At 40.8% G+C, this 26,820-nt stretch overlaps 1 protein-coding gene across 3 annotated transcripts in view; it reads left to right on the top strand.

Annotated features, from left to right (window-relative positions):
• The first annotated feature begins 2,772 nt into the window (after positions 1 to 2,772).
• The window catches only part of FAM135A (family with sequence similarity 135 member A), a 79,724-nt gene continuing 55,676 nt past the window's right edge, over positions 2,773 to 26,820 (top strand). For all 3 annotated transcript variants that reach the window (XR_009418028.1, XM_059467577.1, XM_059467576.1), the window contains exons 1-3: positions 2,773 to 2,991; positions 17,615 to 17,694; positions 21,322 to 21,442. Coding sequence is in view for 2 of the 3 variants with exons in the window: in XM_059467577.1 (XP_059323560.1) it covers positions 21,366 to 21,442 (77 nt within the window). In the remaining variant the exon portion in view is untranslated. The remainder of the gene's footprint in view (positions 2,992 to 17,614; positions 17,695 to 21,321; positions 21,443 to 26,820) is intronic.

The raw sequence follows: 26,820 nt of genomic DNA, 5'->3' as shown, positions 1-26,820 counted from the left end.
TGTGCCTGTCTATACCACACACAGGAGCAGTGCAGGAAGAGCCCCAGGTTATCATGGAGAGGCTGGCTCTGAAACTGGAAGCTCTGCAGTTGATTTCATGTGGCTTTGCATCTGGGTTCCCAATCCTGCTTCTCAGTTCGGCTGCTGGTGGCTCCACAGCTTTGGTTTCTGAGTCTGCATGAATTTGATGCTAGCCAGAGGATACAGACCAGTATTAGTGCTGTATTGAACCTAACAGACAATCCATAAATAAATAACTTATTTTTTAACAAAATCCTGGACTAGAAAAAACGCTCAGCCCAGCCATATGAACTAAGGATTTAAATTCATTTCACATGAAAAAGGCAGCTTCATCAGAACTCAAAATGAAGAAGTGCTTTCTAGTCTCCTACATCATACCTAAGCAAACAATTATTTCCAGGCTTCCCTATGTTAGTTATTAGTGAGAATAATCCATAAATTCATTATATCTCTAATAAGCAATGTTATCTCTAATAAGCAATGCTCATCAGTGCATCCAGGCTTGATAGGATACCCTTTTTGTGGCAGTTCTTATATACAGCACCCAAACTTTAAAAATGTGCTGAAAACAAAGACAGCTTTGGACTGAGTGAGCTGCTGTTGCCCAAGGTTGTCCTCATTCAGGGCTGTCAGACCATCCCTCTTTACAGGGACAAACAGGGAGGCAGCAGAAAGCACATGGGATATGTGTGGGATGTCAGTGGTCCCTGTCCCCAGTACTCAGCTGCCACGTGCCAAAGAGGGACAAGGTTGACAGGTGGGCTGATTGATGATACATCTTGGATACAAGTGGATTTTTGTGAAGGATGAAATTAGATTTCTCTAATGACAGTTCTGCCATTTATAGGAGCAAGCTGCCAGTTTTCTGCTCATATCGGTGGACAATACAGTTACCAAGAAATGCTTCCTCCACCTAACGGGAAAGAAGCCTGCAAGATATATTCTCCTAAGAAGAAGTCCAGCCAAGGCTAAGGAGAGATAAAATAACAAAAAAATTACGAGCCAGATAAGAATTTATCTGTGCAGGTATATAAAAGCCTATCCAAACTGCCAAGCCAGCTTCTGGCCTATTCAGCAATCAGAACATCTTCAATAACATCTGGCTTTTGAGATCCACAGGCATTATCCAGTGCTGAGCATCTTTTAGTACAAAGCTACTGAATTTCTGAGGCAGGTCTGAGGTGTGTTTAGGCCTGGTGAGAGCTCGTGTCAGCCAGGCACAACTACTCCAGTGTTTTTTTGGTTGTTGGAACTGACTCCGTGGGACCACAAAGCAGTTACTAAAGCCTATCCCAAAACAACCAAGGACAAAACCAAAAAATGGCAGCCACTGATAATTTCTGTCCTTTTTAAAAGGACTGTCCTTTTTAAAAGCCTTGAGACATTCACATGCTCCTGATAAAACAGATGCAAGTTTCATTTAAATCATTAATCTCCCATGAACTGAAATCTCTTCCACAAAAATTAAATTTCCAAGTAGCCATGGGTTCAGCCTGCAGTAAATTTCTGCCAGCAGTACAATCTCAATCATATTTAACAGAAATAAGAGGTGCTGAGAACTCACAAGGATGTCTCACAAAGCTGATTTTGATACTTCATGACAATCAGCTTCTCATCCCTCTGTCATTTGTCCCAACCCAGCATCAATCTGGCTCTCTGCCTTCACAGTCAATTTCCTGTTTGCATGTCTGCATGCTAAATCAATTGGTGACAAAAATATTAAAAGAATTCTATGCAAACACTAATGTAAAATTTAACATTGCTGCCACCTGACTGGACTGAAAGACCCCTTCAATTAAAAGCAAATTGCCCGCATTCCAATTCCTCTCTGCAAAACAGCTACAGAGTGAGGTGTTGAGAAAGAAGCACACACTGGAAGTCTGAAAAACTATTTTTTATACAAATTTTCTTTACATCCAAGATTTTTTTTTTTCAGATAGAAGTGGAAGAAGAATAGGATTTTTCTTCAGACAAACAATCATTCTGTTTGCAATAGGTCTCTGAACAAACTAATTTTCAAGCTACACGTCGCACTCGTTAATGAGAGAGTAGTACCCAGCATCCCTCCTCCTCAACGTTAAAGACTACCAGTTTTATTACTGCCGTTTACAGCCGATTTACTATTTGGGTATCACGTACTGATAAAAAGTCTTACTTCAGAACGAGAACTTTTTCTCAATAAATGCTCATTAGCGCCCGTCCAGCACCGGCTGGCAGGTGCCCCACAGCGGGCCGGGCCCGCCGCTGCCCCCACCCCCCGAGGAGCGCTCTCCCCGCGGGCCGCTCTCTGCTCCGTGCCCAGGCCGGGACAGCGGGCACGGGGAAGGCAGCGCCGGCGGCAGAGGGCAGGCCTCCCCCGTCACGGCGAGCGCCACGAAGGGCTCTCCGGGGAGCGGGCCGCGGGGGGAAAGCAGCGAGGGCTGAGCCCTGCGTGGGTCGCGCTCCTCCCGCCCCGGGGCTCTCCTGGCCCTTGGGGGCCGCCCCCACCGGCCCCGCGGAGCCGCGGGAGGGGCCCGAGCCGCGGCCCGGCGGCAGGGGGAGCACGAGCGCCAGCCGGGCGCATCGCGGGGACAGCCGGGGCTCCCGCTGCCAGCAGCGGCCGCCGCGGGAGCCGCACGGGAGACTCCTCGGAGCCGGAGCGAGGCGGCGCGGAAATCCCGGCGCGGGACCGAGGATGCGGCCGCTACCACCGGCCTCTGCTTAGCCGCCGGCGCAGCCCTCCCAGCGGCGGCTCCGGCACCCGCCGCCCCTCGGCGCCGGGCAGCAGGAAGCGGCGCTCGGCCGGCTCCCAGCGCCCCCCCTCGCTCCCCGCCCAGCGCAGAGCGGGCGCCGGCGGCACGGGCCGTCGCGGGAGCAGCAAGCGCTGGCGTCGGATGCCTGCGCTACGCCATCCCGGTGCTGCCGCGGCCTGGACTCCGCGGGGAGCACGGGCGATCGGCGGGCAGCGGCGGCCGCTCCTTTGTGTCCCAGGTCGGTGCCGGGGAGCGGCGAGGGGGTACAGGGTGGTCGGGCAGAGCGGCGGGACCGTGTCCGTCCCCTCCCGGAGGGCTGGGGCAGGCGGGCAACCCTCCGTGGCCGGCCTGTCTCCGGGGCCGCGGGCATGGCGGGCAGGGGACTTGTTTGTGTCGGTCTGACCCCCCGCTCCCCGGCAGGAAAACTCGGGGAGCCTTTCCCCAGCCCCACCGGGTGGGCGGCGAGGTGGGGCGGGGGCTCGGCCGCCGCCGCCGCGGTCTGGAGACTCTTTCCGAGCCCCCGGTCGGGGGTGGTTCGTGGCCCCCGGGAGCGGCTCGTGGCCGGACAAGTTTGTGCCCAGGCAGCGTTTGGCCGCCGCTGTTGATTGTTTATCGCTCCGAGACGGCGCCGAAAATAGGTCAGAAATAATGTCCCGCTCGTCCCCGCCGCGAAGTGTCCGAGGGCCGGCCGTGGTACTAGGAACTGCTGGAGGCAATGGTGCTTTCCCCCTCCTTCCTTTCCTGAGACATACGGGACCCTCACAGGGTTTGAAACAGAGGCGAGGGGGCGAGGAAGGGGCGTTAATTTTTTACTTATTTATTTATTTATTTATTTATTTTAAATGTCGGCTTCTGCGTGCGGTGTGGAAAGTTGCTGGCCGAGCGTTAGGAATAACTCCCAGCTATTTCCTGGTGCGCGGAGGGCGGCACTGGCGGCCCCCGCCTCCCGGTGCGAGCGGGAACAGCCCGTGCCCCTCGGAGCAGGCAGGGCAGGGCAGGGCAGGGCTGGGCTGGGCGGCGGGGCCCTGCCTCCCGCGGATGCTCCTCACCCCGCTGCCCACCCTGGCATCGCGGCAGCGCTCAGTTAACCTCGGGGCGCGCTCGGCTGGATTTGCACGATCACTAAGCGCTCTGGTGCAAGTAATGTTCGTTTCTTATTTTATTTCACGCAAAAATTCGAACAGAACCAATTTGAAAGCTTTATTTGATAATTATGCGTTGCAAATATACTGCTTGGAAGAGAAGTTGCGCAGTGTAACAGATTTTTCAAAATTGTAATTTGGGGATTTACAATCATGTTGATACTATACCCAAAGAGATATTTGTGCTGATCTGTTTAAACCCACTTCCCCTTTCTCCTGGTTGCAGAGAATTTTGCTGGCTGAAACATAAATAAGCTACTGTTTGAGATCTTACATTTTATCAAGTAGAGTGGACATAAATGCCTATTTTGTTTTACTGGGTTTTAATTTATTTTTTTAAGTAGTTCTTTCAACTTGCTTAATGTCTTATAAATAGGCAAAGCCTGAGGTAAGTTCCACACGCACCACCTTTTGGTTTGCTTGCCTGATAGCAAGTAGCAGATGCTGCAGAATCTGTATTACTCTGGAAGGGAAGGCATTACATTTTCATCCATTAAATAACTCCAACTTTGCAGTTTGACTGTGAAGACAAAAATTGCTTGGCCTTTGCTGAGGGATAAATAGCACAGTCCAAACCCAGTTCAGTAAATCTCTGGTTTGCTGGAACATTACGGCTTTTTTACAATGAAAGAATTCTGGATTTGTGGAGGAACAAATTAGGTACTCCAGCATAGTTTTTATTGTTCTGTTCAACAGTTCATTGCCCATTAGAACTGAATTGTTTTGTAGGAAGTGGACAATAATCTGGGCTCTGGCTGCATCTTTGCAAGTACTTTAAATGAGTGAAGGACAGAGTTGTGATCTTGTTCTGTTTCTTCCATATGACTGTATCAGTAATGACAGTCTGAGTACCTGCATTTGGTGTGTCAGAGCACAGCTGTAAATCTTAGTCTGCATTTTCCTTGGATGGACCAATTGTTTTCTTTCCCCCCCTGTAAGTGGCATAAGTAAATTCTTAAGCTTTCCTTTGGCAACTGATAAAAGTCAGAGAATACAAATTTGAACTCATTCTTTGGAGTGGTTTAAATATCCCCTGTGTGAAATACAATCCTACACTACTGTTGAGAGTTGACTGATATGTGAAAATACTGGTTTTGGACTTTAATTAGTCCTTTATTAGTAAAACTGATTTGTTACTTTCAATTCAAATTACGGTCAATTTGACTGGCCTGTATAAGGTTTGGCATGAATAGTAATCAGTAATAGTAAAGTGCACACAGCAACCAAATTCTGTCTTCAAAACTGTGATTTTGAAAATGTGCCAGACAAACCAACACAGTTATTGATTCAATTTGATTCCATTGCGATAGAATTTACTTTTGTTTTGAGCGAAGTAAAACCTCAAAAATAGCACATTGGGCTCTGTTCAGATTTCAGAAGAGCTAAGCCCTTGCGTCTCTTCTGAAGCCCCAGTGATGATGTGATGCTGTTACCTGACACTGCAGTATTGTGGTTTTAGCATTTCCCTTGGCAGCCCATGGGGTTCAAAGCTCAGTTCCAGGACTGTCTCTGGTGCTTTTTTCTCACAAATACAGAATTAGTGAAATCAGTTCCTAAGCAGGGGGAGATGTAGAAACTGAGATCCGTTGCTCACTCCAACATTCCTTGTTGACTTTGCTAGTCAGTTATCTGCTGACAAAGACACTGACAAGTTCTAGTGGACTTGGTTGTGGTTTTGAGATATGATGAGCACTCTTTGACAGGATGTTTCTAGCAGTATCTCATTCTCACCAGGTTACAATCTGGCGTTTTGGTGCTCTCTTGCTGGAAGTGATTAGAATGGGATATGAATGCCACAGCCATCTGTTGGCCTGGGGAGGTGCACAGGAAAGCAAATCCTGGCAGAGGAATGAGGCAGATTACTTTGAGTGGCAAGGTTTTGAACTACTGCAGGTAAAGGTAGGGGAGCCCTTCGTGAGCTCTGACTCTTGCGCTGTTTTTTCCTTGAAGAGAACCTGGTTGCCTGCACCAGCCTAGGAAGCAGGTAACCAAATGTTTATTAATGTAATGCTGAGAGTGCTGGTGCCTGTGTCTCTCTCTGGGACTGGTTGCTGTCTTGAATAAATTTGAAAGTTAACTCAGTACCAAAGATGGACCTCAGTGTGAGAATCAACAATCAAGGGTTGTGAATTCTTGTTACTGTTGACCTTGTTTCAGTGTTTGAAGTTGTTATTGTGATGAAGACTAATGTTACTCATCTTTGCTTGGTAACTGTTTCATCTTGCACTTTGTATTTTCTGTCTTGAAGTCTCTTTTGTTCTTTTTCATCTCCCAGTCCCTACACAGTATAGGACAGCCTTGGCAGAATATAGTCTCTTGTTAGCCAAGGTGGAAGAGTTGCAGTTTTATTGTGTGGGTTTTCCCCTTCCCCTTTTTCTCTGTATGGAAAAATACAGTCTCACTAGTGCTTTGTTTTCATGGCAGGAAAGATGAGTAGCACCTGTGTGTTGACCAGCCTTTGTCCCTGATGGATGTTTGTTTTGACAGCCTGTTATTGTATGTCAGTTACCTCTGACAGGCTGTTGCTCAGAGAACCCGTAGCCTAAATGTACTACTGTGTCAAGTACCAGAACATGAGTTTATTTTGGTTAACTAAGAGCATAGCTCAGAGTTTTTTGAATTATTAATTATTTAATTTTGCATTCAGTATTCCTCCTAATGAACAAGCATGGAAGGTGTGATTTTTCTTTTTTGTTAATGAAAAGTTTGTTTATTTTGCAATCTTCAAAACTTTTATAATTTCCTATATCCTGGTGGTACAGTTCAGTGGTTACCGTGGTAGTGCTGGGTTGCCATTTGGACTTGGTGATCTTTAAAGATCTCTTCGAACTTGGGATGATTGTATTCAATGGTTCTAGAAGTCACAATCCTGCTGCTTTAAAACAGGAGTGAGAGATTGGGGAAATCCACTCAAAAGTCACATTTTTGGTCCCTTTGAGCTTGTTACAATTATACAGTGCTTCTGTAAAAAAACTAGTTCTATGTTTTTCTGCCACAGCTAGGCAAAGCAGTAAAGTATGTCCTTACATTCTGTTAATATTAGTGTGCCATGTGTTTTCTCCTTGGCAAGACACGTGATTTTATGTTTGCTACACATCTGATGATTTTGGCCTTCTCTAGCATTTTGCTAAGCACCTTTTGAACAAATTAATTTGTTGGACACGTGTCATTAAGTATTGTGTGTCGAAAAATAAGTTAACTGTTGAAGTAGGGACATAATTAAATATTTATGCTTTCATTTATAGCAAAAGCAGTTGGTATTTAGTGATGTGGTGTTGCTGATATTTGTAAAAGTCTGTTGTACAAACCATCTTCCTCGAAGAACAATGTGTGGAACCTTTGTGGTAACAAGAGTATATAACAAAGAGTATACAAGAAAAAAATCTGAAAGGGAGGAAATAAGTTGGCCATAGTTTTGGGTCAGGAAGAAGTCAGGTGAGCAAATTGTGTTTACTTCTAGCAGGAAATTTGTGACAGCATTGTTCTTGGAAAGAACAGACAGAGAAGTAAGAAACAGAATCAAGAGCTCAACTTACAAGTGGAACAAAAGTTGAAAATGCTAATGCAAATTGAAATTGCATCAATTCTGTTTTTTGTTAAATAGTTTCAGTGCTTTTTTTGTAATGGATTTTCTGTAGAGGTTTTGAAATTGGGAACATTTTTGATGCAAAGAATTTTGAACTTTATATTGTGCAAGCAATTTTGTTGGAAACAAGATTAAAAGTTTCACTTACCAGTATTTCTTACCAAAACTAAATAAAACATGTCTGCATTTCTGAATTACAAGTCCTGTATCAGAAAGAAAGGAAAGCATATGTATTTAGCTTTCTAGTGAAAAGTTATATTCTAGTGAAAAGTTATAAATTTGTTAGCTCTAAAACTATAGAATTATACACATATATTCGTACATATGTGTGCATATGGTTTGCTGAATCTTCTTTGTGAAATAAATCACAAACCCATACACATCATACCCCCAAGTCAAGAAGAAATCTATAGCATTCAACAGTTAATTTTGCAGGAGGATTTACACTTGACCTCCGACATTTTGAAATAACAAACTGACTTGTTCTCCAGATGCAAGTCTGCTTACTATAATCACAACCTGTTCACGTGCTGTGACCTCAAGAATTAATCCATGTTACTGACAATGCCATAGGTCACTCATTACCTGTTGCATAAAGGATCTCTCAACAGTTGAGAGATAATGCTTTCTAGTGCTTTCTAGCTATAAAATAAACTGAATTCCCTTTATGCTTTAGATTATTTTTCTAAAGTTAATAAGAAAGCTTTCCCTTTCAATTTTCATATTAGAATGGCCTGCAGTACATTTTCTGTCTTCTTTCCATTGAAATTTACAAGGAAAATGTTGTAGTATTTGTGCTTCTGTAGAAGAAGCTGTACTTTCTCCCCAGGCTGTCAATTCTGTTATCGCTTGATTATTTCTCTGCATAATGATTGTGTATTTCCATGTAAAAAATCAGTCCAAACAATGTAATTAATGCTCCTGAGTTTTAGTAGTAGAGGTAGTAGTAGTTGCATATAAGCTTTTAAACTTAATTATGCTTGCTTTTCTGTCTATTTATATGTGGCCCATCTAGCTTTCTATAAATGCTTATATATGTTTTAAAAGATTTTCTGGGTAAATTCCAAGATGATAGCTATCAGATGATTCTAGAGCTGATGTTTCCTGGTACCTCTGACCTTCAGTCCCTCACTGTGTTGAAAAAATCCAGATTGAAACATGCCAAGGTATTGAAGATATTTGAAGTACTGAAACAAGAAACCATAGATAGTAGAAGACATGTTTTACTGCTTTACATGTAAAACAGCTTAGAGGAAAAAACCTTTTAATGAGTGAGGTCAATACTTGATCTGAACATGGAAGTCAGGACCTAGATCTCCACATTTGTCATCATTCTTTCATGCTAGGCTTTTTTTTCTTGTGAAGGCCCTTGTTGCTGGGGCAGAAGCTCTGAGCCATAGGGTTACCTGTTATTAATTTTATTTTGCACGTCCTTAAGAGACAACCTGTGGAAGGTGCATTGTGTACCTGTGAAATTGGTTTGAGTGCCAGCTAATGCTACTAATGTTTGAGCTGAATTTTGAGTCTGTGACTCGAAGCTCTAGCAGATGTTACCCGCCTTTTGATGGAAATGTGTAAAACCTGATGAAGTTTAGCTAGAATGATGAATTTTCATCGCCAGTCACTTTGCTATTCTCAGGTGGGAAAGGAAGGAACAATAACCTTTTGAAAACCAACTAGCCGTGATAGCAGGGTAGGGAAAGCCTCTGATGATTTTGTTCCTAGTTGTTTGGCCTTTTTTTCCCTGAATATTTGTGCTGTATTTAAGGGGTGGTACTTGTTCTAGTTGTAGCAAATGTGAAAGCAGCATGTGAGGGATTTAATGATTACAAAACGTTAGTACGAGAATTTCTAACTAAACATGACAAGTAAATTGTAGGAGAAAAGGAGTGAACAAAAACTGTTCCATACAAAACACTGTCAAAAATTGTTTAAGTAGCATTGGTGATGGTTCAAGCTAATTCAGAAAACAGTTTTCTGATTTGTTTTGATGTAACCCTGCAAGTGTACCCATTGAAGTTGCTAAAGGTGATAATTAGATTTGTTTTGTTTCCAATGTGCTATTTTGGAAACAGAGTCTTGCCATTTTAGGTTTGTGTCAGTGTTTTTAGCAGCTTATAACACGTCAGCATTGTTCTGTAAGTGAAATGCCATGTGGGGAGCCGAGGTAAGAGGAGCATGAAACCTTCAAGCTGCAACATAAACAAAAGCAGATCTTGAAACTGAATTTGTTAATGCAGCTCTACTTGCCTGTTTCATAGGACTCTTCAGTGAGATACTGTGGCAGTGCATTGGGGCAGGAGCAGTGCCGGCGCTCTGAGGGAGGGCTGCAGCCTGTGGAGCTCGGATGGAGCGGGCTGCACTGACTCGGGCAGCCCTGTCCCTCTCTTCCTCCGTGACAGGGAGCAGAAGAGCCCTTCTTCAGCAAAAATGGTGCCTGTCTCCTGACACCAGATGTGTTGGTTGGTCTCTCTGCAGGCAGAGCATATTTTTGGACCATTTGGGACAAAACTGCTGGAAGCTGCTCAGCTTTCCATCTTTCTGTGCCTCCTTCTGGAAGGAGATGGCCTGGGGTGCCAAGGAGGGTTCCTAGGTGAGACGTTGGCTCCCTGGGAAACCAGGCCTGTGAGTAGAGAGCAGAACTGCCCTGTGGGGCAGGGGGAGGTTAGACTGAGCTGCTGCTTGGGCTCTGGGGTGGTGTCCATCCATGGTAGAAGTGGGGCAGGGGTAGGGAGTTACTGTCCAGCTTTGGGGGTGAATCAAAGAAAGGAATGAAGGGTAAAAATACCACCTCAGGAATGGCTGTGAGAAGGGGCAGTTTCTTTCACCCTGCTACTGAGATCTCTTTGCTTTGCTGTGCCAAGGCTGTGGCTTATGGAGGCTGAGGGACAACTGGCCAGGGAAGCGCTGTGCTGTGCTGCTGCGTGCTTCCCTTCCCCATGCTCCATGGCACTGCTATTTGTGGAGCTGTGCTTTGAAACCGGATAAGGAAGTGATCTGATCAAGCCCTGCAAAAATAGATTATTCTAAAATGGTAACTAATTAATTTTAAAATGCTGTCCCACAAGCACTGTGTTGGCAGTGTTGAGGGGGCGATTGTATTGATGCTGTGAAGATGTGAATGAGCACCTGAGGCAGAAACTTCTGAAGCTGTTTCTAGTGTAGGAGACTCAGTGCAGTTTTCTGGACAAAGTTGGCTTAAATTCTTGCTGTGCCCTCACTCACTTCTTCGGGGTTAGATGTTAATATAGCCATACTCTGAGGTAGATCAGTGCAGCTGTTTGTGGAATCATGCTGTATTTAAATGAGTGAAATGTTGCAGTTTAAATTAAAAATAAAAAAAGCTAACCAACTGCCCCCCGCCCCCCCAACCACCAATATCTTACAGAATAACCTACAAAATATCTGTAAAGGTTTGGTTTGATGCTGTGGGGCTTTTTGCCTCCCACAACTGCTAACACAATTGCAAAGATGGCTGTTTGTGGCGTGGGTGCAAGCAAGTCTGCAAGGGTAGCAAAAGGATTTAATTTAAAGACTTTGCTACTGATATATAATGTGCTGTTTTCTCAGGGTGCTTACTGGCATCCAATCTTATAGTGTGCATGCTAAGATCTGCTCAGTTTGCGCAAGCTACCATCACAGCTGTCCACCAGTGCTGATCAGTGTTATCTTTACTTGACACTTGTTTCTTTAAAGACTTTTTTGCCTCAGCATTTCTCAATAAAAAAGCACACACAGTACTCTGCATATTGTTTAGTCCCTTCTCTTCTAAACAGTGAAAAAAAGTAGAAAATGATTAAATTTTATTGCATTTTTTTTTCTTGGGAGTGGGAAGCGTGGGTTGGTTGGTTTCATTTGTTTGTGGGGGTTTTGTTTGATTTTTGTTGGTTTTGTTTGTTTGCTTGGATGGTTTGCTTGTTTGTTTGTTTTCTGTTAGGTCAGATCTGTTTTGCTCCAGGCTTCAGTGGCAGAAAGAAAGAGTGTGGAACATTAAGGACAGAGCATTAAAATCTTGTGCTTGGCTGGTTTGGGTAATAACTAAGTGAATTTATTAGTTTAGATATGTTTCAGCTTAGTGCTCTTAGATTTGGAAGTGCTCAATTCAAGCTGCTGGAAGTGCCACCTGAGGTTGCAGAGAAAAGTATTTCTTCCTTATCTGGTCAGTATGAAGATAAGTGAGCATCAAGAGAGCTTAAAGCCTTGGGCCAAATTGACATATAGGTGTTTGTTTGCTACAATATGTTTTTGAAAAGCTTTGATGCACGTTCTGAAATACTTTTTATGACTTCATTAGGTCATGGCTTGCAGTGACAGTCTGCTAAATTGTCCTTCCACTTTGCACTTGTATCATTGAACCAGAACTAAATTGCAATTTGTACTAGAATAATATGGATTTGACTGTAAAATTAGTGCATGTTTTGTGTAGCAGAAAGGTTACAGACAGGGTCTTAGAAGAAGGATCAATTGAAGAGAGGGTCTGACACTCTTCATTGTCAGAAAATCATTAACAAAGGAAGAACAAAACAAGAATATATGACTTTTTTCAGGTGAGTATTGAATAAAAACTATGGGCAGATATTATGAGATGTTAAAAACAGTGTTTTATATTTCCAGTTTGTAGGTTTGGTTTTTTTGCACTGAAGATCAAAGAGTTAAACTTTTAACCTAAATTTATGTGTTATAATGCTTACCTCAATTTGTTTGTTAATATGGTAGGAAACTGGAAACCAAACCCCAGGGAAATCAGCACTAGTGTGGCCAGCAGGAGCAGGGCAGTGATTGTCCCTCTGTACTCAGCACTGGTGAGGCTGCATCTGGAATCCTGTGTCCAGTTCTGGGCCCCTCACTACAAGGCAAACATTGAGGGGCTGGAGTGAGTCCAGAGGAGGGCAGCAGCACTGGAGCAAAAGTCCTGTGGGGAGCTGGGGGTGTTTATCCTGGAGAAAAGGAGGCTCAGGGAAGACCTTATCACTCTCTACAACTACCTGGAAGAGGGTGTAGCAAGATGGGGGTTGGTCTCTTTTCCCAAGTAATAAGTGATAGAATGAGAGAAAATGGCTTTAAATTGTGTCAGGGAAAGTTTAGATAGGAAAATTTCTTCACTGAAACAGTTGTCAAACACTGAAAAGAGGTGCCTTAAGGCAGTGGTGAGATCACCATCCCTAAATGTGTTTAAAGTGTGGAGTTGGCACTTGAGGACATGGTCTTGTGGTAGAGATAGCAGTGTTTGGTTAAAGGTTGAACTTGATGATTTTAGAAGTCTTTTCCAACTTTAATGATTCTGTGAAAAAAATGAAGTCAAGGATTATGTTTTTAAAGATGTACTAGATATCCCCAAATCAGCTGCCTTTATATTGGGTTATTAACTTTAGATGTTGAAAAATAAAATAGTTTTTGATACAGTACTCCTGTGTCTTTCTGAAAGCAATTATATTTGTAAGAATGCCCTGTCAGAGTCAGTGTTTTTCTTTGTTGGCTGATCCAGCCTTATCACCACCAATGCTATTACTGTAGCAACTACCAAGGAAGTGGTTTTGTGACCACTGATCCTGGATCAGATTTACTATCAGATTATCCCCTAATGTAGCTTCGATCAGGCAGCCGAGCTATCACATTTCTTAAGTTAATAAGAGTGTGCAATATATCATTTGTGCTAACTTAATGCCTACTGTGGGAGGAAATACAGTAACTATTTGGCATAAAGCCTTCCAATACAAAATCAACCTGTCAGATCTAAACTGTATTTACTGTCTTGTCAAAGAATGACCTCAGAGCAGATATTGGAACAATGACTCAACTCTGTAAATTGTGTTGTTTTATTTACAGAGGACAATAATACAGAATTATTACCTATTAAAAATAATTTATTGATCATATAGCGTTAGTATTTTTCATTTCTCTTGAAAAAAAGGGTTTATTTTTTTGAAAACAAGTTTACTTGTGGTGGGAGAGAAGTTGCAGCTTTCTTTTGGAGAATTTTGATTCATAAAATATGGCAGAGTAATGATGTTAACAGTCATTGGAGACATTTTAATGCCAAATTGATCCATCCATATGAAAGCTATTTTTTATTTAATGACATTTTTGGGACATGGTATTCAAAGAGAGAGAGCTTTCTTCCTTTGTGTAAGTAGGAAAATGAAGTATGTTTTAAGTACACTTAGATAGACCCTTAAGGTTTTATGAAGAACGTATTCCACTGGATGGAATCAAATTATTTTAGTAAGCATCCCTCTCCTGCTTTTTTAATTCTTATCTGATGCATCCTTCATAAACTCAGTAGTTTGGGCTATGCAATTTGGGTATTTTAAAGCCAAAATACTACAGCCTGCAATTTATTGGGTTTTTTCCCATTTACTGTAAAGTTCTTACATGCTTTTTATGTAAAGTTCCAAAAAACTTTGGTTGATTGTTTAGTATAAGCACTTCATTTTGGTTTTTCCTCTATAATGCTCCTCTGAATAGGTTAGGAAAAGATAGATTGTGAGTTCATTAATGGAAGATGATAGGCAAAGCAAGTAATAAATTTACAGATGTATTTCTGCATTTGCAGGTGTATTTCTACATAACTGCATTACTGCTGCTATAGTCAGAGGTATTTATTTTCACCGCTGTTGTTGAGGTAGCTCAGCTTTACTGCTGATTTTCATGGTCCACTCTCCATGGTTCTTGGCATGAGTGTGTGGAAGTTCATTTTTCTCACTCAGCCAATGTGTGGGATCAAAGTGGGACAAGGTGGCTGGCATAATGTAGTAGCACATATCCTGAACTGCTACTGGTTATCATCAAAATGCTTCATTTTAGTTGTTTCCGACTCAAAAGCAGTCACATTTGTGCAAGTTATTTCATACCCCTTTCATAATTTTGAAAATGTGGGTTTTATTTTTATGGGAGGTCTTAGTAAAAGGCAAATAAAGCATTCAGTTTGGTTTGTTCATGTTCTGTTTCCATTTTTCAGTGCAAATTACTGTTGAAACCATTGCTCAGTTCATTTTAATGAGAAAGAGGAGAAGGCATCTCAGAGATGATGCAGTTTTTGTTTAGCATAAATGGTTGGCTGAAGTGAGAAGAAGTTAGTGTCCATACTGGGAGGAAAAATGCTGACATCTGTAAGCATGGGGTCTGTTTTGCAGCAGGGGTTTTTGTGGTGGAGGGAGAACACATCAATAAGAAAGAACTTTTAACTGTGCTCCCACAGAACTTTTCCTGTTGAAGTTTTTAATGAGGAAGCTTAGAAATAACATGTCATTTGTCAAACAGACAAAGACCAATGCTAGGATAGAAGGGAATATGCCTAATAAGTGTTCAAGATGAATTATTGTATCACATGTATGATCTATTAATAGGGGAGAAGAAAAGAAATAAATGCAACATCTTAATGACTTCTGTGCTCAGTGGGAATAATCAAGTTGTCAGCTCAAAGTAGTGACTGTGTTGTTTTTATCAGTGTGCTGCATAAAGGATGAGATATTGGTGCTAAATTTAAAGCAAAAAGTATGAAAACTTGAATTTTAATGCCTGATTAAGTTGGCTGTTTATCATCTAGCACATTAAAATGTCATCGGTACCTTGCATTATCTTTGTTAGAATCAAACCTTATGGTTGGCTGGGAAATAGTGTAGTCTTAGAGAACTGGGTATGAAGAAAATTGTAATAGTTGAGTTTTGCCCTGAGCCCATGAAAATCAGGTCATTGTTTAACTATATGTGTAGTTATTTACTTCACATAATTATGATAGCTGTGAAGCTTTAAAAAAAAAAGGTAATTAGGAAATCCTGATGTAAAACAGTCTGTTCTTATGTATTTGTCTAGTGGTGGTGACGTTGTCTTTTTAAAATCGGGATAATGAGTTGAATAAGGTATTCTCAATATTTCTGCATAAGGGTTTTGTTTGTTTATTTGCTTGTTTTACCACATGATGATTATGCAATCCAAAACTCAACTACCATTTCTTTTCTACACCCTCACCTTTTGAATTATGGAGGAGCAGGGTTTATTTCTAGTGCTGGGAAGCTCTAGTCTCAACCAGAACACTGTGATATTGAGTGCTGCACAGCTCTGAAAGGATTTCAAAGGACACAGGAGTTGTGCTTGCAGTAGTCCAGGCTCTCTGCAGGGAATGCAGAGAGAAAGGTGAAATGATCAAAATAACAGGCTGATTCTTTGCAGCACCATGCTGAACTAATCCATGCGGTGAATTATGCTTTTTCAGCCTCACAGTAATTAAAATAAAAGGATATTAGCTTGGAAGAGTTTTAGATGTATGGGTAGATGGGACATATTTCTAAGTGAATGCAGAAAAATTTGGCACATCTTCTGTATAGTCTTGCCAAAGTCTGTGAGACCCCAGAGAAATTGAAATGAAAAACAGTGTCCAGGTTTGCAGTCAGATTGTGCCAGTGTGCACACCCAGAAAGTAGGCATTAGGAATAGTCTGGTTGGTCAGGTCAAGAACTTGGTTTTCACCACATTGAGTTTCAGCTGAAGGCAGTGTCCAAGAAACAGCTAAAATTGGAATTGAAGGCAGTTCTCAGGTGGGGGGAACATGCCTGTGAGTCATCAGCACAGAGATAGATGGTGGCTGAGTTTGTGTTGGCAGGTGCTGGATCTCTGAGCATACAGGAAAAGAGGACTGGTAAAAAAGCTCAGGAATGGTGGTGTACAAGGCTTCTACAACAACTTTGAAGAAAAATACTACTTGAATGTTAAATGAACACCTTGAAACAGACTGGACCAAAATGAATGCTTTGTTCTATTTTAATTAGTAGGTTCTTCAGTTTTACTTTTGATTTCCACTGAATATAAAATACAAAATCCAAGGCTAGAAAAAATTCAGTTCCTCAGAATTTTGCATTTTTTTCTCTCTCTCTTTCAAAAAAAAGAACTCAGTCCTCTTTAAAAGAGAACTGGTATGACACAGGTTGTAATGTATTGTTAAATAAATGTAATATATTTGGTCGGTGCCATATTTATGTGGCATTATGGCTTCAGGATTTTACTAGGTTATTATTGAAAATTTGTGGTATCAAATATGTAATACCAACATGACATGCACAAGTGAAATCTGTTTAGAAAAAATCCAGATAATATTTTTTTTTATGTTCTACTTTCTCTGTTTTCTTCCCTCTTGAGCTAATGCAAAACCAGTTTAGTTTCACAGCTTGTCTGCACAAGCTGTGATAGATTTTGTCTTTGTAGTTCTCTGAAATATACATACAGAAAGATGCAAAGTTCCTTTAAGAGGGTAGAACTAAGTGTTCTCTTTTCTGTGTCTTTGAAATCTAAAGGCCATCAGATAAAAAAGAGATTTTGCAATTTTTTATTGTATTTTTAAAGTACCCTGATGATTTCAGAGTGCAGGAGAGATGAACTGCTTCTTAATAAATAAAGTAGTGGTTTATCAGGAGCTCCAGGGAGAGTTTCAGAATTTTAGGTGGTGTTGACCTACCTGTAGTGTTTGCTCTAAGAAAGTGAGTTCATGGTCTTCTCCTTGTCCCCTGAATTTTGGCTCCTGTGGAGAAGGGACATGAGATTTACCAGGAGAATCTCATCAGACCTGTTCTTGTAAGTTGTCTCCTCCCTGGTGGCTGTGTAAGGCTGTGTGGGGGCTTCAGCTGTATTTGATGACTCAGGCCGGAATATCCTCCTACCTCTTTGGGGCTGTGTTGCTCCTGGAGAGCTGAGAGTCTCTCTGAAGACTGGGGAGGCTGGGGGTGTACCAGAGTCCTCTGGGAGCTTAGGATTCTGTGGTGAAGACAGGGATAGTTTGGCTGGGCATAGCAATGTCAGCTTTGCCATAGTATTGGCTTCATGAGAAGTTATATTTTTTACTTATATATATATATATATTATATATAATATATAAAAATATATAATAAATATATATATTTTTTTTTTACTTTGTAAAAATACGTATCAGGACATAAGTATTTTTAGGAGAGCTGAAAACTACAGTGCAGGACCCAAGGTCAGACTGGAGAATGATGGTAGGCAGTTCCTGGGAGATTGTTGGAGAGGACATGATAAAGGTTGTTATTAGAATGCAGGAAAAGAGAACAAAGTGCATAAGTACTGAAACATTCTAGAGATGTTGCTCATAGTAAAACGTGTTTGTTTGTTTGTTTGTTTTTCAGTTCAAGCAGTATGTTTTTGACAGCAAAGAACTGGAAGACTGGTTGATTGACATACTAAAATGGAGTATTTACCAGTGCAGGTAAGACATTCTTTGAACATTTTTTTGCAGTTTCATTTCTCATTTTTTCATTTGCAAAAGTGTGGTTTTGCAGTTCCCAGTGCAAACAGCTAGATTAATGGCAGTGTTACAGAATCATTTTTCTGAAAACAAAGCTGGTTTAGGAGGTTTCTGTATTTTCAGTTCACTCTCAGGTGCTCTGATGCAACTGCTGTAAAGTAGCACTAAAATGATCAATTAAGGAAAAAGAAAACCAGAAACAAGAAACAAAAGAAACATCCTTTTTTTCCTTCAGACAAACATTAAAAATATGTTATCCTGTGATCCAGTTTGTATTTTGTCCTCAGGAAAGGTTAGTTTGTATAACTAAAGAAAGTGGTGAGATGATGTGGGGACAGCGTGGACCAGCCAGGATATATAGGAGATTTTCCAACTTAGAAAAATAAGTAAACCTTCAGAAGTATGAAGAAAAGGAAAGGTTTGGCCCTCAGTTGTAGGATCAAGTAGCTTTAACTGACATTTTAACTATTGGAAATGTGAAATGTCAGTGCTCTGAATACTTTTGAATATAGAAATGCTATTTGGATTGTAAAAGTTAAGTAGCTACCAAAAGTTTAGAACCCCCCTTTCTAATTTATGTATTAAGGTACCGTAATTTATTATCAGACCTTCTGGTATGGGTTTATATGCTGCATTAAACTCCATTTCTCATGTAGAGAGCTCCTACTGAAGGATTCTTTTGTTTCTTAATGCAGTTTAATATCTTGGTTTCCAAATGCTAATAATGTGCTTTAAAATACAACAGTAAACTCATGAAATATTAATTTGAAGTTTGTGGAGTGCAGCTGTAAGTTTGACAGGAATCTGTACAACAAATACCTCTACATGAGTTCAATTTTTTTGTTGGCTTTTGTATGATTAGTGTAGAAGCTTAAGACATTGTCCAAGTTGAGTTTCTCCTTTAAAATATTTATTCACTGCATAACACTTTCTATTACATAGTTCACAGAACTGTAACTGTTCTGTACTAACTGTTTTCCTTTGCACTGGTACGAAAGACTTTGGCAGAAAAGTAGTGACGTGGTTTATGTCAGCCCAGGGCAGTGAATGTTCCCCTTCTTCCAGTTTAAGGTGCACGTGGAACACACTGAAGCTCAACAAAGCAAAAGCTATTCTCAGTGGTCAGCTGGGTACCTGCTTGCTGGATGTGCTGTTCTGTGAACTGTGCCACAGTATTTCTTACTGGTTTTGCAGTTGGTACTGGAGCAAGGCATAGACACTGTTTTTTCCAAATGCAGTTTGTAGTTGAGCAAGAGCTGTGTTACTGGATTAAAATGCATGGTCTTGTGTCATGCAGGACTGTGGTTGCTGGACCCTGTGCTTGGTCTGCAGGGAAAAATTGCATGCCAGGCAGTTTTCAGTGAACTGGCTGGGAGTGCTAAGTAAGCTCAATAGAGGAAGAAGGGAGGGAGTGGGCCCAGCTAGAGCCCTATTATACCCAGTAGGAATACCACAAGTTCACTGGGCAGTCCTTTTGGCAGTCATGCAAGATATGACTCTCTTAAGTTTTGGGGTTTTTTGTTGAATTAACTCATTCATGAAATGGACCTAATTGGACTGGTTCTGGGTTGTTCTGAGTTTTTCTGCTGGGGACTTCAGGGACCCAGATCAAGGCCCAACAGCAACCTCAGGAACAGTCTTCACTTCATGAAGGCAAACTGCTCAGGGAGTTAGCACCACTCATTGTGCCAGGACACCAGAGCCTTGTCATGTCTTCCTCTCTTTAGAATGTAGTTCCATCAAAATGCAGATTGGATGAGACTGCCCCATGGCATCCTTAAAAAGATAAAGATTGTTTTACTTTTCCTTGAGTGCTTTGAAGTGGCTTCCTTCTGAGTACTGGACAGTTTCATGCATAGCACACAGGGTTTGTTGCCCAGCAGCCAAAGGTCACAGAGGATCTAGGGTCTCTGGATCTCTGCTCTGTGGCAGGTCAGGTTTCATTTGCAGATTATATACTTGCATTTTGGTAGGTGATGCCCCTGTGATAATGCAGTATTGCAGCTCCAGAGAATTACAGTGCAGAACATTTTGTATCTAGCTTTAAAGACCACAGAGGACATCCCTATACAGTACTACAGACAAAGCAGTGGAAGAGGGAATTGCTGCAAAGCCCTGTAGGCTGTCACTGCCAGTCCTAACACTACAAAACTGTAGCATAACTTATGGCATCATTCAATTAGTCTGTTGAAGGCCTTTGATTGAAATTCAAATGATGACAAGATTATTTTAGACAAGCTGGATTAATAGCATCATCTAGATGCTGTAATTTTGATCTTGTGGTAAGAGCCCTTGATCCAAGTTCTTCATGTTGTCCTAATGCAGCAAAATTCCTCTTCCCTCATCCCCTGTTACACCAATAATATACTGTTCCTGTGTTTTTGTAAAGTCCATTCAGAGTCCCTGTATTGGCTGTTAAACCAAGATCAGAATTAATGTCTTGTTTAGAGTTTAAAATCTACACTTGTGTTACAGGGCTTGAAGTCTTTCAGCTCCTCTAGAGTGAGTACAGAAAGGGAGGTCTTATCTTGAGTCATATTCTAAGACAATTTAGTTGATAGGCTAGAGGTGGTGCCTCTAAAAGTAACTTTGCTTTCAGCTGAATAATCCCTGCTGCAGTCATGACTTTTTTTGCCACCTGCTCTGTTTAGTCTCAGTACTGCCTGCTACTTCACAAACACCCAAATGCATGTTCAAAATTTTAGAAACAATAAAACCCATAATCCATTCAAGCTCTAGACAATGTTTATTGCTTCTACATCAGAGCCAGAAAAATTGACTAATGTGTATGAAGGACAGCCTGCTCAATTTTTTTTGTTTGCTTAGTCCTCAAACCAGACAGTGCTTGCAGAAACTAGTAAGTTTAAAGTCAAGTGTTGGTGGAAGGTGTAGTGTGTTTCATTAGTCTAGTGTTGAAGGCAAACCAGCAGAACTTAGTAAAATCTGTAGGATTTAAATGTAGGTATCAGCAGGCAGCTGTAAAGTAGCAGGAACTTGCTACTCTGTGGCTGTGAAGATGACAGTGAGAATTATCACTTTACTATTACACCACAAAAAAAATTACTAAAAATAGGCGTGTTGCTTGCTTAACTCCTGCCTTCCCCTGAAATCTCTCAGTCTAAAGCCTTACAGGACCTGGTCAGACACTTTCTCTTTACTGTTTGGCTACACTGTAATTGAGCTGTTGCTGTCTTCATGCCAGAGTTGTGGCTCTGCTGCCTGCATGGACATTCTGCGCCAGCAAGGGCTGGAAGCAGCCCATGCTCTTTTTCTCCTTGTCAGAGAGTATTTTTCCCTCTCCAGCCAAGAACCTGAGCAGAGCTGCAGTATGCAGGTACCAGGAAGTGCCAGGATTGTATTATGCTGACGCTGTGTTGTGATGCTTCTCTGATAACACTTGATTCCTTTGCAAGAAAGGTAGAAGTTACTGTGAGCTGGATTTGGTACATCCTCTATTCTTGTTTACCTCAGGGCCTGCATATTTAGGAAAGCTGTGCAAAACTGTGTGTAAGCATTGTCCTTTTTAGGACCAGATGTGCACTATCCCCAGCTTGTGTTCTAAATAGTTTGTTTTCTCTTTGTTTTCAGTAACTAAGGTGCTGACAAGTTTTGACTTCTTCATCCTCATAAACATGAGTGAAGTTCAGGCTATGGTAGAATTCTCCGTGGAGCTCCACAAATTCTTCAATGTGGATTTGTTTCAAAGAGGGTAGGTAGCATGTTCTTTCAAACTTTACTCCGTTGGATGGCTTGTTGGAAAGACCTTAATGGGTACTCTGTCATGCAGTGTTGCTTCATGTGTTACTGACTATTATTATAGGGATTTGATTTTTTAAATTCTGTTTTGGAAAGTCTTATTCTTTCTAGGGTTTTAATTTTAAATATTAAAATATTTTTTCTTAAAATTTAATTTGTAATACAATATTTTTGTCTAATTGGAGATGAGGGAAAACCATTAGATATGGAGAGTGCATTATATTCTTACCCAGACCTTTACCCTTGTATATGTTAATTTCTGTAACCCCTTTTGTTTGAAATATGATAGGTGTTTCTCTTCAATATTTAAAAAATGGTCTTGCCCCAATTAACCTACTCGTTTATCAGTTTGGCAGTGGAGAATTTCACCAGCCTCTCTCTTCTCCCTGTGCTGTGCCTCCAGTTGCACAAAACTCCAGGCTGCCTCTTTAGACTCTCCTGACCTCCTCTTACTCCACCTTATCTCTGTAGAAGTCTTTTCCACATTCCTTCCATTGGATATTACGTGATTGTCCTAGATTACTTTCAAAGGTCCTTGTTTCCCATGGCTATGCAGGAAATAATCCTTTGTAGCTTACTTTGGAGCTATTAAAGATTATTGGTCCTTTTGTGTTGTGGTACATTAGCCTTCTGTCAATCCTCAAGTAGACTACAGTAAAAATGCATGTTAGAGTTTAGGCTGTGTTAGTGTTTGCAGAGATGGAACAGGGTGTATCAGTGTTGATTTACGATAGCTGCTTTTTCCAAAACATTGTAGAGTCACTTTCCTCAGAAGTAGTGATAAGAAAATATATTTGTGTTTTTAGCGTTGCCTTAGTTCGAGACTGGGGTGTGGGTGTGTGCATGTGAGTATTGTTTTCAGTACAGTTGGGGAGGTGTTTTGACAGAAATGATGACCCATTATATTTGGCACTATATGCAGTCAAAGTATATACAACAAACTGACCTCTTTTTAGGGAAAATTGTAATTTCACTCTTCATTGGAAGAGAAGGATTATGGAAGGCTTAAGAGGTCTGTGAAAACACTGAGAATATTCTAATTACTTCAACAAAAAAGCACAGTCTTTTGAACTGTAGCCTTTTTAAATCTTTGAAATCAGTGAGCAAGGAGAGGGTAGAACATGGCAGCACATTTACTCTAATGGAGAACCTGAAGAGAAGAAAGTGTTTTGGTTGTCTTAAGCTTACAATTCAAATGGTTCCTCAGAAAGGTAGTTGAGAAGCAAAGCACAGCAGTATAATTACCAGTGCCTTACCTGGCGTATTTCTTTTTAGCTTACTCTTGCAGTAAGCTAAAAAACAGTAAATTCACAGGGCAAGTTCAGAGAGGTGAAATGCTGACACAAAGAGAAAAGTGACTTGAGGAGATAACTTCTCTGGTTTTGAGCTGAACCTTAAACTGTGGGCACATTCCTGTAGAAATTAATGTCAGGAAGAAGAGAGACCTTCCAGAATAATTTGACAGACCAAGTAATGTGACTATTGCAATTAATTTAATTTGGGTAGGCCCCAGTATTTTTCTAGGAAACTGTTTATTTGAGACCATATGTAATACTTCTGTTGCGGCAGGAGCTTTTGGATAATGGATTGAATGAGCAGAAAAGGAAAATCTTTAGTTTCATTGTTAGCCTCCTATTTTTTAGCTATGACTGTGTTTAGCATGGTTTGTCTTGCCAAAATCAAGTACAGAATTGATTGTATTGTGTGCATTTAAGCCTTCCCAGTGTGGCATGCTTGTCTCATGGAGTTAGAAACATCATGACCTTCTGAACTGTATAGAATAAAATGTCAGCTATTGCAAGTAGTCACATCAAGTTCCTTATTAGAACTTAGAAGATTTTACTCCAAAAGTATTTGTTTGCAGAGTGAGTCCAGATTCTCACTCATTTGATTACTGGAGATGTCATCATTCCCAGCCTAAATTTCCTTCTGATCCATTTTAGCTGTTTTTCTTAACGGCTTTGTCTTGTGAATCACTCTATCAGTCTAAAAGTTCACCCTTATGTATTTTAGATGTCAGTCTTTTGTCCCTTTTATTAAACATGAGCTAACATGAGTTTGGTCATTGGAATTTGTGGCATATTCCCCACCCTCCCCTCCTTTTCTGTAGAGTCCACATACCCTAATATCCAGTCAAACCCATTTTACTGTCTTCCTGCTTTTATAACTATTTGAAGAAATCTGCCAACTCTCGCATCCCAAGTGTCTCATATTTTCTTGCATTTGTATCTGTAGTGGCACTACAGTTGCCAGAAGCACTTGTGACTGTGTTTACACTAACAATTAAGTTTGGTATTTAAGGAACGAATTATGAAAAGCAGTGCTGATGTCCATACATCTGTGTGGTTCCATGGTTACTTCAGACCAGATTTTAACCTCATCTTCTGCTGAGGACCAGACATTTTGTATCATGAGTGTACTGGGAAGTTGGTTGTATCAGTAGTTGGTTCAGACTGTTTTGTGCCCCCAGGGGCTGAAGTGCATTTTGTGACAGGTAGATCAGAGTAGTTCGACTTCCTTTGGAGACATCCAGGTTCTGTGACTGGAAAGCTCTCAGTGAACTGAACCAGCATGCAGCAAACTGGGGTCATTGGGGAAGGTGCCTCAAATCCTCAAAAGATCAAATCTTTTGATCGAAACTCAGTGCAGACTGAGCCCAAATTTCTCATAGTATTTTACTCAAGATCATATTTATATGAAGGGTTATAACTATCTTATCCTCCTAAGTGACCCTCTAAAGCAGACTATTTTCTTTACTTGAAGATAACCTACTATTCCAAGAAGGGCTAACAGACAGTGCATTGTAATAAAATATTTGTCTTATGTATCCAATACAGCTATTTTGTTATGTTTTCTTATAACTGTGCCATTTGCTTTAGACCCAGCTTGTTACAGATGGCTCCTCTGGTTTATTTTTATCTGTTATTACATTCAAATAAGGCTTCACACAATTTTTGTTTTGAGCTAGTGCGATGTGATGATAGGAGTTGTGTTCAAACAGTGATTGATATGCGAGTATCGTGTAACAAAATGAATTAAAGAAATGTATCTGTTTGGGACCTGTGAGAATGATAGTCTGAGACAGTGAAGTTTCAGGCTGTTTTGTCATCTTAGCTTGTAAAAGTTCACACCAGTAAGGTGGAGGCTCCATAGTACTGGTCTTCTATAAAGACAAAGGTAGCATAACATAACTTGATTACAGAAGGGGAGAATGAGTTGAGTGGAAAATCGGTTGGATGATTTGGCTCAAAGAGTTGTGGTCAGTGGTGCGAAGTCCAACCTAAAGCTGGTGACCAGTGGCACCTCCCATGGACTGATACTGGGTCGGCAGTCCCAGCAGTCTTTGCATAGAATCATAGAATGACTTGGGTTGGAAGGGGCATTAAAGGTCATCCAGTACCAACCCTCCTGCCATGGGGGAGGCACCTTCCGTCAGAACAGTTAGAGCCCCATCCAACCTGGCCTTGAACACTTCCAGGGATGGGGTGATCACACCTTCTCTGGGCAGCCTGTTGCAGTGCCTCACCACCCTCTGACTGAAAGAATTTCTAATATCTCATCTAACCCTAGCCTCCTTCAGCTTAAAGCTGTTCAGTTTCAAAGACTTTGCTGTAAGAACAGGTTGCTTAGCCCCTCATTTACATATGTTTTGTATGTGTCAGGATACATATATATCCTGAACTGAGATATAAATGTGTTCAGAATGTCTCATTCCAAGGAACTGCTTACTGAAAGTGCCTCAATACTTTGTAGTGCTCAGTTGAAGTTCCCATGTTCCCTATGGGATGATGGGTCCTGATGTCTAACTTGGGACAGTCACACCTTTTCTGTGGGCAGGAAGAGTTTCCTGGTAACCCTCACTTTTGAGAATGTGAGGTTTGCATTTCGCCAGAGCTGTGTATTGCTTTTTTACCCGTAAATGGCAAATCTAATGAGCTAAAGAGACTTAGCTAGTAGTTTGTAGTTTAGCATAGTGCACACATTGCTGCAAGATCTGCTTGGAAAACAGCTTTCATCTACATTTCCCCCATCTCTGTGCATTCGTATAATCCCAGTGTTAAGTTCTTACTTTCTCACTAATCTTTTGTTACTTTGTCAGTAGTATGCATGCACACACAACAGGCCAAAGCTGGCTTTAGAATACTTGTAATAGTTATGTCTATGTGTTTTGCCCTTTTTTTTTTTTTTGGTACCATTTTAATTTGTAAGGTACAATACTTGCAGTTTCATTGTGGGTTTCAGAAAAAGAACTTCCTAATGGTTTTTTTGACTGTATAAATTTCTTGTTATATAAATGATGAGGAGAGGAGGTAAAATAGAGTAGTAACAGTAGCTCTTTATTGCATATTTACTGTTTAGTGTGTCTTAGTTTTCTTTTATTTGACTTTGTTTTGGGTTAAAAGATTCTTATAAAACCACATAAAGAACTTATATTAGTAATATAAGTCTACCACACTTTTTAAAAGTCTTTTTGCTTTTAACTGTTGGGTAACAGATGAAAAGAATAATACTAAATACCTTCCACAGGAGAGACTTTGGCAGATTCTAACCTAAAAGGTATTTTTGGAGATATATCATATCTGAAAGGTTATTGGTAGGATTGCAGCATAAGTTGCTTGTGAACCTAAATCCTATTAAAAGTCAAAGGAATTTAAGCTTCTGAGACTACTGAAAATTTAGCCTTATGATATTCTTCTGTTCCATAGATTTATGTTTTTCCATGTGTAGATTCTCACTGATGTATCTAAGCAGCATTGACATTTTATGCTTTCATGCATGTGGTTGTGTAATGTAGCTTAAAAGAAAATAACACTGAATCAGAGTATGAAATTTAATAAATCTTATTATGATTACTCAGTAATGTCACGAGAAATAATGCAATATATAAAAGGTTGTATTGTTTTCTGGATCCAGTGAGTTGCCTACATTAATTTAAAAATTTTTAGCAAGAAATTAAAATTCAAAATGTACACTTCCAGCAGGACCATATTTCTTCCTCCTGTTTATATCAGAAATGAAAAGTCCTTAAATGAAGGACTTTTGTCCTTAAATGAAGAAGGAGCCCTTGCTAATGGTTTGTGTTGCTAGCATATGATCAAATAACAAACTCTTGATGGACAAGGAACATTCAGGTTCACCTGTTTGGTTTTCTTTTTAATTCATACAGCTCAGACATACTTTTACTTTCAAACTACATTTCTGTATGACATATTTTTCTGGAAATAAGTGTTGTGAACTGCCTTCTGACAGGATAGCTTATCTTTTGAAGTATTGTACTGTGATCTTTACCTAATGTAATGCATTTTCACAAAGAGGGAAGAAAGCTGTCAA

Source organism: Ammospiza nelsoni, chromosome 3 (genome assembly GCF_027579445.1).
Source record: "Ammospiza nelsoni isolate bAmmNel1 chromosome 3, bAmmNel1.pri, whole genome shotgun sequence".
Classification (NCBI taxonomy): domain Eukaryota; kingdom Metazoa; phylum Chordata; class Aves; order Passeriformes; family Passerellidae; genus Ammospiza; species Ammospiza nelsoni.
The sequence above is the reverse complement of the archived record's forward strand: the minus strand, read 5'-3'. Positions and strand labels throughout refer to the sequence as shown.